Below are 12,224 nucleotides of genomic sequence, written 5' to 3' on the forward strand. Positions count from 1 at the left end.
ACTAAAATGCATCATTTAACTACTGCAGAAGCTGTTGGTCTGAAATGCCTGCTGTTAGTATCTTGTTTTCCTTTTGGAATTGGCAGTTTCTTTCGGAAAGATTAGCTGCCTAGTTTGATAGGTCAGGTTGTAGCAATACAAGGATTATACAGGTTCATACACAGCTCAGTTTGTAGCTGAGCAAATCCATGATCTGCTCAAACAAGAAGTATTGATAGTCCTCACTAAAGAAATGATAACACTATCTCTGACAGGAGGAGAAATGAATGTGTGTGCAGTATTCCCATTACTTGATGGAAGCTGCACAAATTCCATACAACAGGATGCAATCAACTTCTACTATATCAACTACTATTAACAGCTGGCATCAAAATGGTCCTATAATGCAAGGTTTGGAACTGGATTAAAGCATTGCTTAAGATCATGGAACTTCAAATCTTCGTTCATGGTCCAAAATCCTCTCCAACTAGAACACTGTATGTGACACTTAACCACTGCCACACAAGCTTTTGGCAAAATGCCTGGTTTTCCCGGGTAAGTAATTTGTAATAACCTGTGGCTCTATTCCCTGTACATACACAACATAGACAATACAATAATGCAAGTGTAAAACACCCAGGTTTACTTAGTTGGCACACCTTCATCTCCAAACACAATTCCTAAGCTAGTCAGAAAATAATAGACCTCCATTTATTTCACAGACTACTAAAATGTTAGCTGACAAAAGGGAAAAATCACAAGAGGATTGTGTCTGCTGTCAGTATCTAAGAGCTATATAAAGAAGAGCTGGGTAGGAAGACATGGGCTTTATTTTAGATTTAATAGCAATAAGAGGGGCAGGGACATGAATGGCTGTGAAGGTGTGCTAAAACACAGACAAGGATGGTATCTTCATACTGTCAGCTTCACAGTTATAATCAAGAGTGATGAATTCACACAAAAGGGTTTTAACCATCACTTAACAAATTACCTATGTAGAATTTCAAGTGCAAACAGTTGCAATCAAGATTTTTGGTATCCAGAAAATTATTAGGCTGATCTTTGAGATAGGTCTTGTACGACCAAGTAAACTCCAACATCAGTGTGAAATATCGTAACAGTCACAGTGCATTCCTCTGGGCTTTATGTTGTTGGAAAAGGTGACACAAAGTATTACTCATTAGTTTTTGTACCCCAGCCTCAGAAGTACCTTGCAAATTATTAATCCCTTTGTCATCTGGGGAAAAAAAATCCTAGTGCAAGTGCTTACGTTGCTTGGAGCACATTTTATACATTAAGTTTCCTTTTCTGATTATTTCCTCCTTCCAGTTCTGATCCTTTTTCATAAAGCCAAAGTTTAGCTTTGGAAAAAAACCCCTGCAATTACTCATAGTAAACTTTTCAGCATGTTTTGTTTTACCAAATTTTCAAGAGATGTATGTCAGCAAATTACAAAAAACTGATGGAAAATGTGTTTACAAAAGCTATTCAGGAGTTAAACATGCTTGTACAATATAATAACAAAGCAAAATGTGCAAAATGTGTTTGCACATGCAGAAATGTACTGAACAAATATCAGAGGCAGAGGAATGTTTTAAATCCTTATTGATTTCTGTGAAGCAGAAGCTACTCAGTGTCTTTGAAGGCATCATCAAGACTTGGCAAGATCATTAGGAAAGACTGTTCCACACAGCATGCATATACCAAAGGGCTTGGCAAACAGCTTGGAATCTTCCAGGATTTGCTTTCTTTCAAAAACCATGCCCTGGGACCCAGTAATCAACTAAATCAGCTCTGCATAGGCTTTTTGTTGTTGGAAATCAGCCTTGATGGGGCTTTTCACATTGATTAAAGATTTGGTCGTAGTTCAGACTCAAATTCCTCAGGAGTACTTTAGAGTTCACCCAGTTTTAAAGATTGAGTAATTAAAAAAAATAAAGTAAGGCTTTGTATGGTTGTTCACTAAGTATGGTAATTGCAAGACAAGTTTCAACTAAAATTTTATACAATAAAAACATTTCATGTTTTTCCACCTGCTGAAGCAAGATTTTATGGGAAAGTTACTTTGTCTGTTATGTCTGCAACATTTATATTTAAACTTGTAGTTTTTTCCCCCCAGAAGGTTTTAAATAGACATTAACCATTTAAAACCTTACACTTGACATTCCATTTTTCCAGACTAACCAAAAAGAGGCATATATTTGATGAGGAAAGGAGATTATTTCACCAATTTAACAACTGGCAAGAACTATCACGTGCAGATGCCTTACATGGATAAATTGAAGTCTCTCAGATTCCATATGATAGAGTAGAAACTACATCTGCAAAAGTTGTTGCTATCTTAGTGGAGTGGAGCTGCAAAGAGCAGATATCAGATGGTAAATCCTTTCTGGGAATTCTGCCACAAAAACTTTGGGCAAGATCCTTATTTTATTTAAAATGTTCAGAGCTAAGCATCAAACATTCCACAGACAAGGAACATAAAGAATAGTTTGGTTTCTGCACATATAGCAAGACAAAAATTCTTTCTTCTATAAGTAATTACAATTCTAGGAATTACTAACTGTCAATCTTGGTGGAGCTTTGCCTGTATACCTGAGAAGCAATATCTGCTCTGGGTGCTTTTCTACCCTTTTTTTTTTTTTTGTTGTTGTTGTTGTTTTTGGATTGGTGTTTTTGGTTTTTTTGGTTTGTTTTGTTTGTTTGGTTTGTTTTGTTTTGTTTTTTGGGTGGGGGGGTTTGTGGTTTTTTGGGTTTTTTTAATGGCTTCTGTTTAGATGGTTAAAATATCAGATGGATGGTTTCAAATATGAGAAAAATACTGTTTAAAATACCAGGCAACTGTATTGTCCATTGTAGTATGATATTTCCAATTGGGATTATTTCAAAGGAAAAAGGATTTTTAATATGTCACTGAATCAGGCCCCTGTCAATTTAAACAAACAAACAAACAAACAAACAAACAAACAAACAAACAAACAAACAAACAAACAAAATAGCCATAGCACCATATTAATTCTGCTACATTTTGGATATTATTTTCTCATCTACCCCTTCTAGTACTCAAGTGTAACAAGTAATTTCAGCTGGAATATATTTGTGTTCACAATTTACTCAGTTCCTGTGAAAGTCCATTATGAAATTTCATTTCATGATCATTTTGGCATGACCAAAAGAAAAGATTGTTTTATCAATTATGTCTGTGTTCAGCAATGATCAGCTTAAAAATCACTGTCTATTAATTTCTTACTACTCTGTTTCCTGAAGGTTCTAACAGATATCTGAGCAATCTTAGCAATTCCTATGAGTTTGTACCACATAAAAGCTTCCTGGTAGAAATGGAAGCTCTGTCACCTAACTTTCAGAAATTATATTTATAAAATGTCAGTAATTTCACATGAGTGAACAGCAGAAAGCTATTCATTGATAGGACAGCCCAACAAACTTATCAATCAAATCCAAGCCAGTCTCACTGCCAGTGAGCTTCAAGATAAAGTCCAAATCAGATATTCACAGAAAACAGAAATTCGAGCAGAATCTACAAATGGCCTAAATAACTGCAGTGTGAGCAATAAAACACTGCCACCTAGGGAGTCAAAGGAAAAGTCAATTATCAGTCATTTAAATAAATGGACCATGAATGGCAGCATAAATTTAACAGGCATAGTTAATTGAGTATAATTGTGATTTTTTTTTCTTTTCATTTATGGAGCCTTCTGCTGCATTAAAAAAAATAATTTAAAATTAGTTATATTTCAATGTATTTTCTTTTGAAATAATTTTTTTTTCAATATTTAAAATAAGGGCTACATCACTTATGCTGTGGGGATCACAGTGCCCCCTTGGGTGTGGCCACTGCACAGACCAGCCAGTTGGATTACCTTGCATCCAGTTTTGATGATCTCACAACCTTGCAATAAGCAATGCTGCAATATTTACTTTACAAATTCAGTTTAGATATGGGAAGTGAGGGCTCTACCAAATGCCAGCTTTGCAGGTTTCTCCTTTGTACCATCCTGCAGAATTGAAGGACATATTTTCCTGAGACAGAGAGCAAAAGGCCTGATAACTACTTTTTAAGGAGTCTGAAAGCCTCTGTGTGCAGTCTTACACAGCTGAAAGAAACAATGTTGGTTTCAAAGAAAGTTTGTAAAGAAACCTCGTCTATTTATTGTTTCATTTTTCAAAATTGGAAGACATACATTGGCTTTGAATAAATGTATAGCAGCTATACTGAGTTCAAGTAAAGCTGCACAGACAGAATGAAATACTTAAAAAGTAGCATAAATTGTGTTTTCATTTTGTGTGATATTCATCATCTCCTTAGAGACACTTGCGTTCAGTGCCAGCTGTCAATGTCCTGCACAATTAAACTCCTATTTCCATTAAAACCTAATGTGAACACCTTCAGTTTGCATAAGAGCCAATGAGTGGAGGAGATGTATTGACATATTTACATCATGATTATTTGACAACATGTTCCAAATCAGAGTTCTCCCCAGTAGAAAAAAACCCAACACAACAAACAAACAACTTACTCCAAACATTGTTTATTTCATTTCACAAAAAGCTAAATTTGATCTCTTCTTTCCCAGGGTGGCCTCTTAGAACGCACTTTAAATAAGAAAAACACATTAAACATGATCTTTCAACCAACCAGATTTTTCCTCCCTAAAAACTTTAAAATCAATAGATTCCAAAGGATGGCTTCCTTTTAATCATAAAGCAAACAGAAAGTAGGTGCTATTTCCAGAGCTGTTGCATTACCGAGTTAGCTTTTATGGATGGTCCTGCACTTACTGATACATCTCTCATCCGGATTGCTATTTTTATTGCTCTTTCCCCACTGACATTGCTGATGCTCCTGGTGATACTCCTTTTGAAAGCCATTTCCTTTTCTGCTGATGCTACAGATTCTGCTGGGCTAATGAAATTGCTGCGGTCGCTGCTAATGGCCCTGAATGGCTACCTCTCCCTATCCCAAGTACTTCTATTTTTAACATGATTTTACAACCCCCGGGGTGCCGAGCCCCAAGGAAAAGCAGGAGAGTTCCCAAAGCCCGTGTCACAGGGACTGGGCCGGGGTGCCGAGCCCCAGGGAACTGCAGGAGAGTTCCCAAAGCCCCGGTGCTACAGGGACTGGGCCGGGGTGCCGAGCCCAGGGAAAAGCAGGAGAGTTCCCAGAGCCCCGGTGCCACAGGGACTGGGCCGGGGTGCCGAGCTCCAGGGAACTGCAGGAGAATTCCCAAAGCCCCGGTGCCACAGGGATTGGGCCGGGGTGCTGAGCTCCAGGGAACAGCAGGAGAGTTCCCAGAGCCGGTGTCACAGGGACTGGGCCGGGGTGCCGAGCTCCAGGGAACAGCAGGAGAGTTCCCAGAGCCGGTGCCACAGGGACTGGGCCGGGGTGCCGAGCTCCAGGGAACAGCAGGAGAGTTCCCAGAGCCGGTGCCACAGGGATTGGGCCGGGGTGCCGAGCCGCAGGGGAAAGCAGGAGAATTCCCAAAGCCCCGGTGCCACAGGGACTGGGCCGGGGTGCCGAGCCTCAGGGAAAAGCAGGAGAGTTCCCAGAGCCCCGGTGCCTCCGAGGCCGGCTCTGCCGCACCCAGCTCGGCCGGCTCAAGCTGCCGGGGGTCTGAGGAAGGAGCGGGGAGCGAAGTCCCTTCTCGCCGCGGGCACCCGGGCAGCGCCTCCCGCCCCGCGGGACCTCCCCCGCTCTCTCCCGCAGCCCCGACGGTGCCGACCCCCGGGCAGCGGGAGGATGGAGGGAGCGGAGGGAGGGATGCAGGGAGGGGCGGCGGAGCGGCGCCAGCGCTGTCCCGCCTCCTCCCCGGAGCCCAGGCTCCCCCTCCGCCTCCATTTCCCGGCGTGCGGCGCGGGCGCGGGGCAGGAAGTCCCGTGCGCCTGAGTCAGGGGCGGCCGGGCGGCCGCTGCCGGGGTCGGCGGCGATGGCGCTGGAGACCCTGTCCCCGGACTGGGAGTTCGATCGGCTGGACGACGGCTCGCAGAGTGAGCGCCCGCGGAGGGCGGGCCGGGCGGGGCGGGGCCGGCGGGGTGCGGCGGGAGCCGCCTCGGGAGCCGCCTGGGAGCGGGGGGAGGCGCGGGCTGGGCAGCCCCTGCTCCCCCCGGACCGCCCCGCTGCACCCCGCCGGGAACGGGAGGAGGGACGGAGCAGGGAGGAGGGAGCAGAGCGGGAGCTGAGCGGGGTCGCCTCAGCGGGTCCCCCTGCCCCGCGCCCGGCCGCCAGCCCAGCGCTGATCCCTGCGGCCGGGCCTGCGGGGGTGGGCGGCCGCCGTGACCTTCCTTGCTCCCACCACCTCCCCGTAGCTGTCGGGGTTGTTTTGGGGTGGGGGAGTGGCTTTTCCGGCCCTTCATGCTCTGCTCCCTCAGTGCCCCCCGTGCGGCGGGCAGGGCCAGGCTCCTTGTGCCACCCTCTCTTTTCTTGCACGGACCGTGCTTCTTCCCTTCCCGGGCCTTTCTCGTAGCTCACAAATTTTCGCAGTGGCTTCCTTGGTTATCCAGAGAAGTCACATCAAGATATGTTGTAAGCAGTTAGTTGTACTCAGCTTTCAGTGGTAAAGGCTCCCTGTCACGGGAGGCGGGCGGTCACTTGCAGTTTCACCTTTAAAATATGATTGAATAAGATCTTGTGATGCTGGAGTGTTTCGTGGTGGGCTCGTGTGCCCGTCAAAATCCACGTTTTACTCAGCCTGTGGAGGTGACCTAGTTTCTAAACAGGGAACTTGTATGGTTGTCACACTGTAATATACACTGTAAATTGAACTGTGCCAAATTAATTATACCAGGTGTTGCTGTGAAAGTATGTCACTCATGGACCAACTGTTTCACATATAATATTATCCCAAGGGATGATGCTGTTTATGCCATGTCCGTTTAGCCTGGATTTCAGTGGAAACTGAAACTGTCCTGAGCAGAGCTTTTTATCAATTCTGTAGTTGTGGAAAGTGTAGCTCTTACTCAAAGTGCCAGATCTCCGCTAGTTTGACCAAGACATGAAGTGCAACTCCAAAAAATTTACGTGTCTTAATATGCCCCATTATCACCATCTCAAGGGTGAAGAAACAGGCTGATCTTCCATCCAGAACAGCACACAGCATTCTAGAGATAATCCAAAGAAAAATCTTGTTGTTTGAAAGGCATTTTTTGTTCTTGTCTGCTTTCACTTTGTATCACTAACATTTAGCAATTAAAAATTTCTCAGCTGAGGACATAAGATACTAAGTTTGTTACATCTCTGTCCTAGATATGTAAGGCTATGGCACTTGCAAATCCTGCTGCCAAGAAGTTCACTGAATATTGATATAAAGAAGCTAAGATTAAGTTGAGAGATCTGTGCTGCTGAGTTGATCTCTTGCACTTTTCCAGCTATAATGCTTTAGTTTTATCACCTGAGTAGAAACTAAATTAAAATTTATTGTAAACACATTATACCTTATGAAGTATGTATGCTTGTCTGAAGAAAAGGATGAAAGCTGCTTTCTATGATTTAATTTTCTTCCTCTATGCGAGTCAGTTTATTTAGGAAAAATGTTCTGTATCTTGGAAAGCTTCCCTCATCTGCAAGTAATTTTTTATCTGTGCAACTCTGCCTGTCTCTGGCTAGCTAAGAGCTTCCACTCTCCTGTCTCACTAAGAAAGTGAGAAATTATTCCTACCTCATATTTTATAGATGATCAGTACAAGGTAGCAAATTGATGGCTATCAATGATTAAGTATTTGGAAGTATTTAATGAATTGTAGTGTTGATCAAATCCATCATTTGTCTGCTGGAAAGGTGACAGTCTGTGGTTCTCTAGCAGAGTGCTGTTGTGAGGTTTTGTTTTGAGAATGCACAATGTTTTTGTTCCATAGGGAACTGATTTGAGCAGCAGTGCCAATTTCCTACTCTGGTATGTCTTTGAAGTTTTTTCTGTTCTTCCTGTAAAGCCCCAGTGTCTGTCTGTTTTTTGTTAATAGTTTGTCTTTTTGTGTGAAGGCAGGAGATGTGATTGGGGAAGTACCAGAGCATACCTCCTTGGTGTCTCCCCCACTCCAGATTTTCTAGCAGTAAAGCACTGAAGCTGATGTGGTAGCTGGTTAAAAACCAGTGTTTTACTGGTTTGCTGCAGCAGAGCTTACAGAAGATGCACTGGAAAGAGCCTGAAGGATGAGATGGATTTGATGGAATAGAGTAGTATGATGATACAACTTAAGAGCTACCCATCAGTGCCTGGAATGCTGCTGATGAAGAGTGTTTTGTTCACTTGCTTCTTCTCCTACATGAAATTCAGTCTCCTGGTCTTGACAATGTCTGTGCACTGTCTAGGCTGCAGGTATTGCCAGAACTCAATGGCACTAATGCCATTAATGTGGGAGAGTGTGCTGTGCTCCTTAGGTAGGCTTTGCAGTCTGTGTGCCTTTATGGTTGGCATTACTGCTGCTTTCAAAGTACTATCTTAAAATTAATTCAGTCTTCATTGCAGTCATTTCTCCTTCTCAATCTTAACCTCCCTGTACATAGTCCTTATCAAATTGTCTTTATTCATTCCTCCCTTTCTCAAAAATCTCAACTGCCTGGTGCAGTTTCTCAGTCAGGTGCTTTCTTTCTGCAAAAAATGTTTCAATGATAATTGATTTGGCAGTGTTCTCCCACTGAAGTAGCCATCAGCTACCATTTGACTCTGTTGTTTGCCACAAGGATGAGTAAGTGGTTGAATGTGCAGAATAAAAGATTATATATTATTTTTAACTTTCTAGGCCAGTCTACTTGCTGAAAAGTGAAAAGGGCACATATAAAGCTATGTGACAGCTGAATTCTTGTGTAAGAAAAGTTCAGTTATTCAGCTGACCTTCATTCTCTGACTTTTTTTAGATAATTCTATTTTCAACAAATAAAAGAAGATCACAAGTTGTTAGATTTGTTATCTAATTATGGGGAAGACACTTTAGTCTTCTCCTGAAAAAGGATTGTACTTCCTGAATGTAGAAGGCTTGAGCTGTAATCATTTACTATGTGGTTCAGATTGTGCAGCTAAGTCAGTAATTGTGTATAATTTGGGGGGGAGTGGGGAGCATCTTAATATGGGAAATAAAAAAGATCAAGATAGAGAACATGAAACTTTTTTTGCACCAACTGCCTTTAGATTTCCTTTGCTAAGTAAGACCACTGTTGCTGGTGTTTGACCAGCTGAATGTTAACCTTTGAACCTATTTGTCCCTTTGAATTTCTTGCCCCTGACACTAACAGGACAGCTGTGCATTTCAATGTCCAGCAAACAAAAAATTCTGCCTGAGAAGGGTGAATTTGAAAGTGGAAGGGAATGGCTAAAAGCCATAAGCTTTCCATGTAATGCTGAAATAACTCACTGAGAAGTACCAGGGAGAAATGGAAAAAGGATTGCTGGAAATTCAACTGCTACTCAGGCTGAAATGATTAGACCCATTGCTTCAAAATTCTTATATAAGTGTATATGTACTGGTTCAGCTGATGGGAAGGGACACCTGCTGTGTTACAATTTCTACAGTAATTTCTTTGCTTAGCACCTCATGTGATTGTTAATGTCTTAGTTTAACAATACTTTTAAAAAATAGTTTTCTGCGTACTGCTTAGATGTTTGATACTCTTCAAGTTGTATTTCAATTTTTTTTAGACCAACACTAAGTTATAAGATTTTTTTTTAAACGAATAAGAACTTTGTATTAAATCTGCATTTTATTAAAGAAAAATGCCACAGCAAAATAAGGAATACAGGACTAAAGCTTAATAGCAGCGGGTTAAATGTTTTTAAATAACATTTTTTGATGTTGCAGTTTATTGAATTGTCCGTAAAACTGTACAAATGTTATCAATTCTCAGAAATTCATGCTGAAGTGCAGTTGAAGAATTATGGCAAATTTCTTGAGGAATATACATCTCAGCTGAAGAGAATTGAAGATGCATTGGATGACTCTGTTGGAGATGTTTGGGACTTCAGTCTGGATCCCATTGCTTTGAAGGTCTTCATGTATTTGATATACATTGCAACTGTTACTTTCCTAGTTTGTCCATTTGTTCAAAACCTCAGAAGTAAAAGCTTGATGTATTTGCGCTCTTAAAATTTTGACTTTTGTGTTTAAGAAACCTATCCAATACTATTTTAATTACTAAATAATTAATAGAATTGGTGCATATCATATGAGAAGAAATTTTCATATTATTTTCTAGTCTTATGGATACTAGCAGAAGTAAATGAGATTCTAATTCTTTATATGTTGGGAAGGCTGGTTTCAGCAGACTTTTTCCCTGTGACTGTTAGTGTTTTTATCTGGGGGCTGGGGTTCCAGGAGGGCTCACTAATAGTTGTAAAACTGCAGAGTGAACTGTGTGTGTATTTATAGGTTGTGTTTTTACCTAATGGCCTTGGTACAGAATTGGCTGTTTTCTTGGTCACAAATTCTCTATCCTCTGTGGAGCATTAGCTTTTCCTCTTCACTGAATTTGCAGACATATTTTAAAAGCGCTTTTGTTGCCATATAAAACTTGTCTGTGCTGAAGATGCACTCTCAAGCAACCATCTGTCTGAATAATTTGAATAAATTATGTGTAGGGCCACCACAGTACTGCATGTTTATGGACTAGTCAAAATCAGGCTGACTTAAGTACAAATTGTCAGTGCCTGCATACAGATGTATTTTCTGCTTCCTGTTTCTGGCATTTGGGATTATTAATTCATATCTTAGTTTTCCTGAGCTGTTTTTCTCCTACATATGCCATAATGACCACACTTTTGCTTTTCAAGTGTTGTAAGTAAATTGTTGTAAAGGCTATGTAATGTATTTGCTATTATATTTCCATGTGAAGGTGAAGAGTGAAGGATTTTTGCAGTACAGGTTGCCAGTAATGTGCAATTGTCTCTCTCTCTCTCTACTGACCCTATTTGAGATTAAACTGGGGAGAATACTTGCTTAGTTGGATAAGTGTATTTTTGACTAATGTTTTCTAAAGTTGCTGATTTGTTGTTTCTGTTTGGTTGTTTTGTGATGTTTTTTGTTTGCTTTTTATTTTAATTTTAGCTTTTGCCATATGAACAGTCCTCCCTACTGGAGCTCATAAAGACAGAAAACAAGGTAAGCACTTTATGCTTAAAGGAAAAAAGAAGTTATTCAACCTCAACCCAAGCCCTCTAAATGTGAACTTGTTTGTAATCTGTGTGAATTTTTTTCCTCACTTTGAGTCTAGGTTCTAAACAAAGTTATAACTGTGTATGCTGCTCTTTGCTGTGAAATCAAGAAGTTAAAATATGAGGTAAGTTCAGCTGACTTTTATTATTGTATATGAAAAGGTTTGCAGTATACAAATTTATTTTTATCAGTAAAGAAACAAAATATGTCTAAATAATTTTTTAAGATTGATTACATATATCCTATTTATTAAAAAACAAATTTCTGCTTTTGTTGTTAGGCAGAAACTAAATTTTATAATGGCCTCTTGTTTTATGGAGAAGGAGGTGAGTAGCTCCCTTTACTGTAAAAGTATGTAGTTTTGTGTTATTGCTTCAGGTTATATTATATGCTACAATAACTGTAATTTTATTACATGGATACTTGTTTTCTCTGTGATACTCACCAAATAGAGACCTTTGAGGGTGTGGGGATTTATGTTAGTGTCTTGTAGCTGTCCTGAGTTTGCATAAGATGATAAGGTTTATCTGTGAAGCCCTGCAGTAAGTATTCTTACATTAATAGGAAATTTTGTTGCAGCCTTAATTACATTGGAAGTAGGGAGTGTGAGCTGCTGAGGTTGTATTAAATGTCTTACAGCTTGTCTACTGCAGCAGCTGTTTTGCAAGGTATGCCATTGAAAACGTTTTTCATACATAAACACATCCTAAACCAACTTACTTCTTTTTGGGACTACAGTTGACATTGGTTGTAGTAAAACAATAAATCTGATGATTTATTGTAGTGAATGATTTAATTGTAGTAAAACAATGAAACCATTAATAAATAACTTGACCCAAATCCTGCCCTCTTCACTTTCGCAATTGTTACTCCAGGATAAGTTGGAGGTGTTGATGATACCTTCCAGTGCAGGTAACTCACACTACATGTTTAGACAGTGGCATAAGATGGGCACAAGTAATTGTAAGTCAGTTCACAAATCATGAGATATTCCTTTAGGTGAAAGCTGGTTTTTGTCTTGGAGTTAAACTGGTAATTCCTGAATGACTGGCATTAAGCTTCCACCGTAAGGGATACTGGTGTGGGAA

General features: G+C 40.7%; 1 protein-coding gene across 1 annotated transcript in view; it reads left to right on the top strand.

Annotated features, from left to right (window-relative positions):
• Nucleotides 1–5,831: 5,831 nt before the first annotated feature.
• WASHC4 (WASH complex subunit 4) overlaps nt 5,832–12,224 on the top strand; it is a 38,869-nt gene continuing 32,476 nt past the window's right edge. Inside the window, exons 1-5 of the mRNA XM_056510449.1 lie at nt 5,832–5,985; nt 9,833–9,972; nt 11,029–11,082; nt 11,195–11,260; nt 11,417–11,462. Coding sequence (XP_056366424.1) covers nt 5,925–5,985; nt 9,833–9,972; nt 11,029–11,082; nt 11,195–11,260; nt 11,417–11,462 — 367 coding nt within the window. The 5' untranslated portion in view covers nt 5,832–5,924. The remainder of the gene's footprint in view (nt 5,986–9,832; nt 9,973–11,028; nt 11,083–11,194; nt 11,261–11,416; nt 11,463–12,224) is intronic.

This window comes from Oenanthe melanoleuca, chromosome 1A, assembly GCF_029582105.1.
Source record: "Oenanthe melanoleuca isolate GR-GAL-2019-014 chromosome 1A, OMel1.0, whole genome shotgun sequence".
NCBI lineage: Eukaryota > Metazoa > Chordata > Aves > Passeriformes > Muscicapidae > Oenanthe > Oenanthe melanoleuca.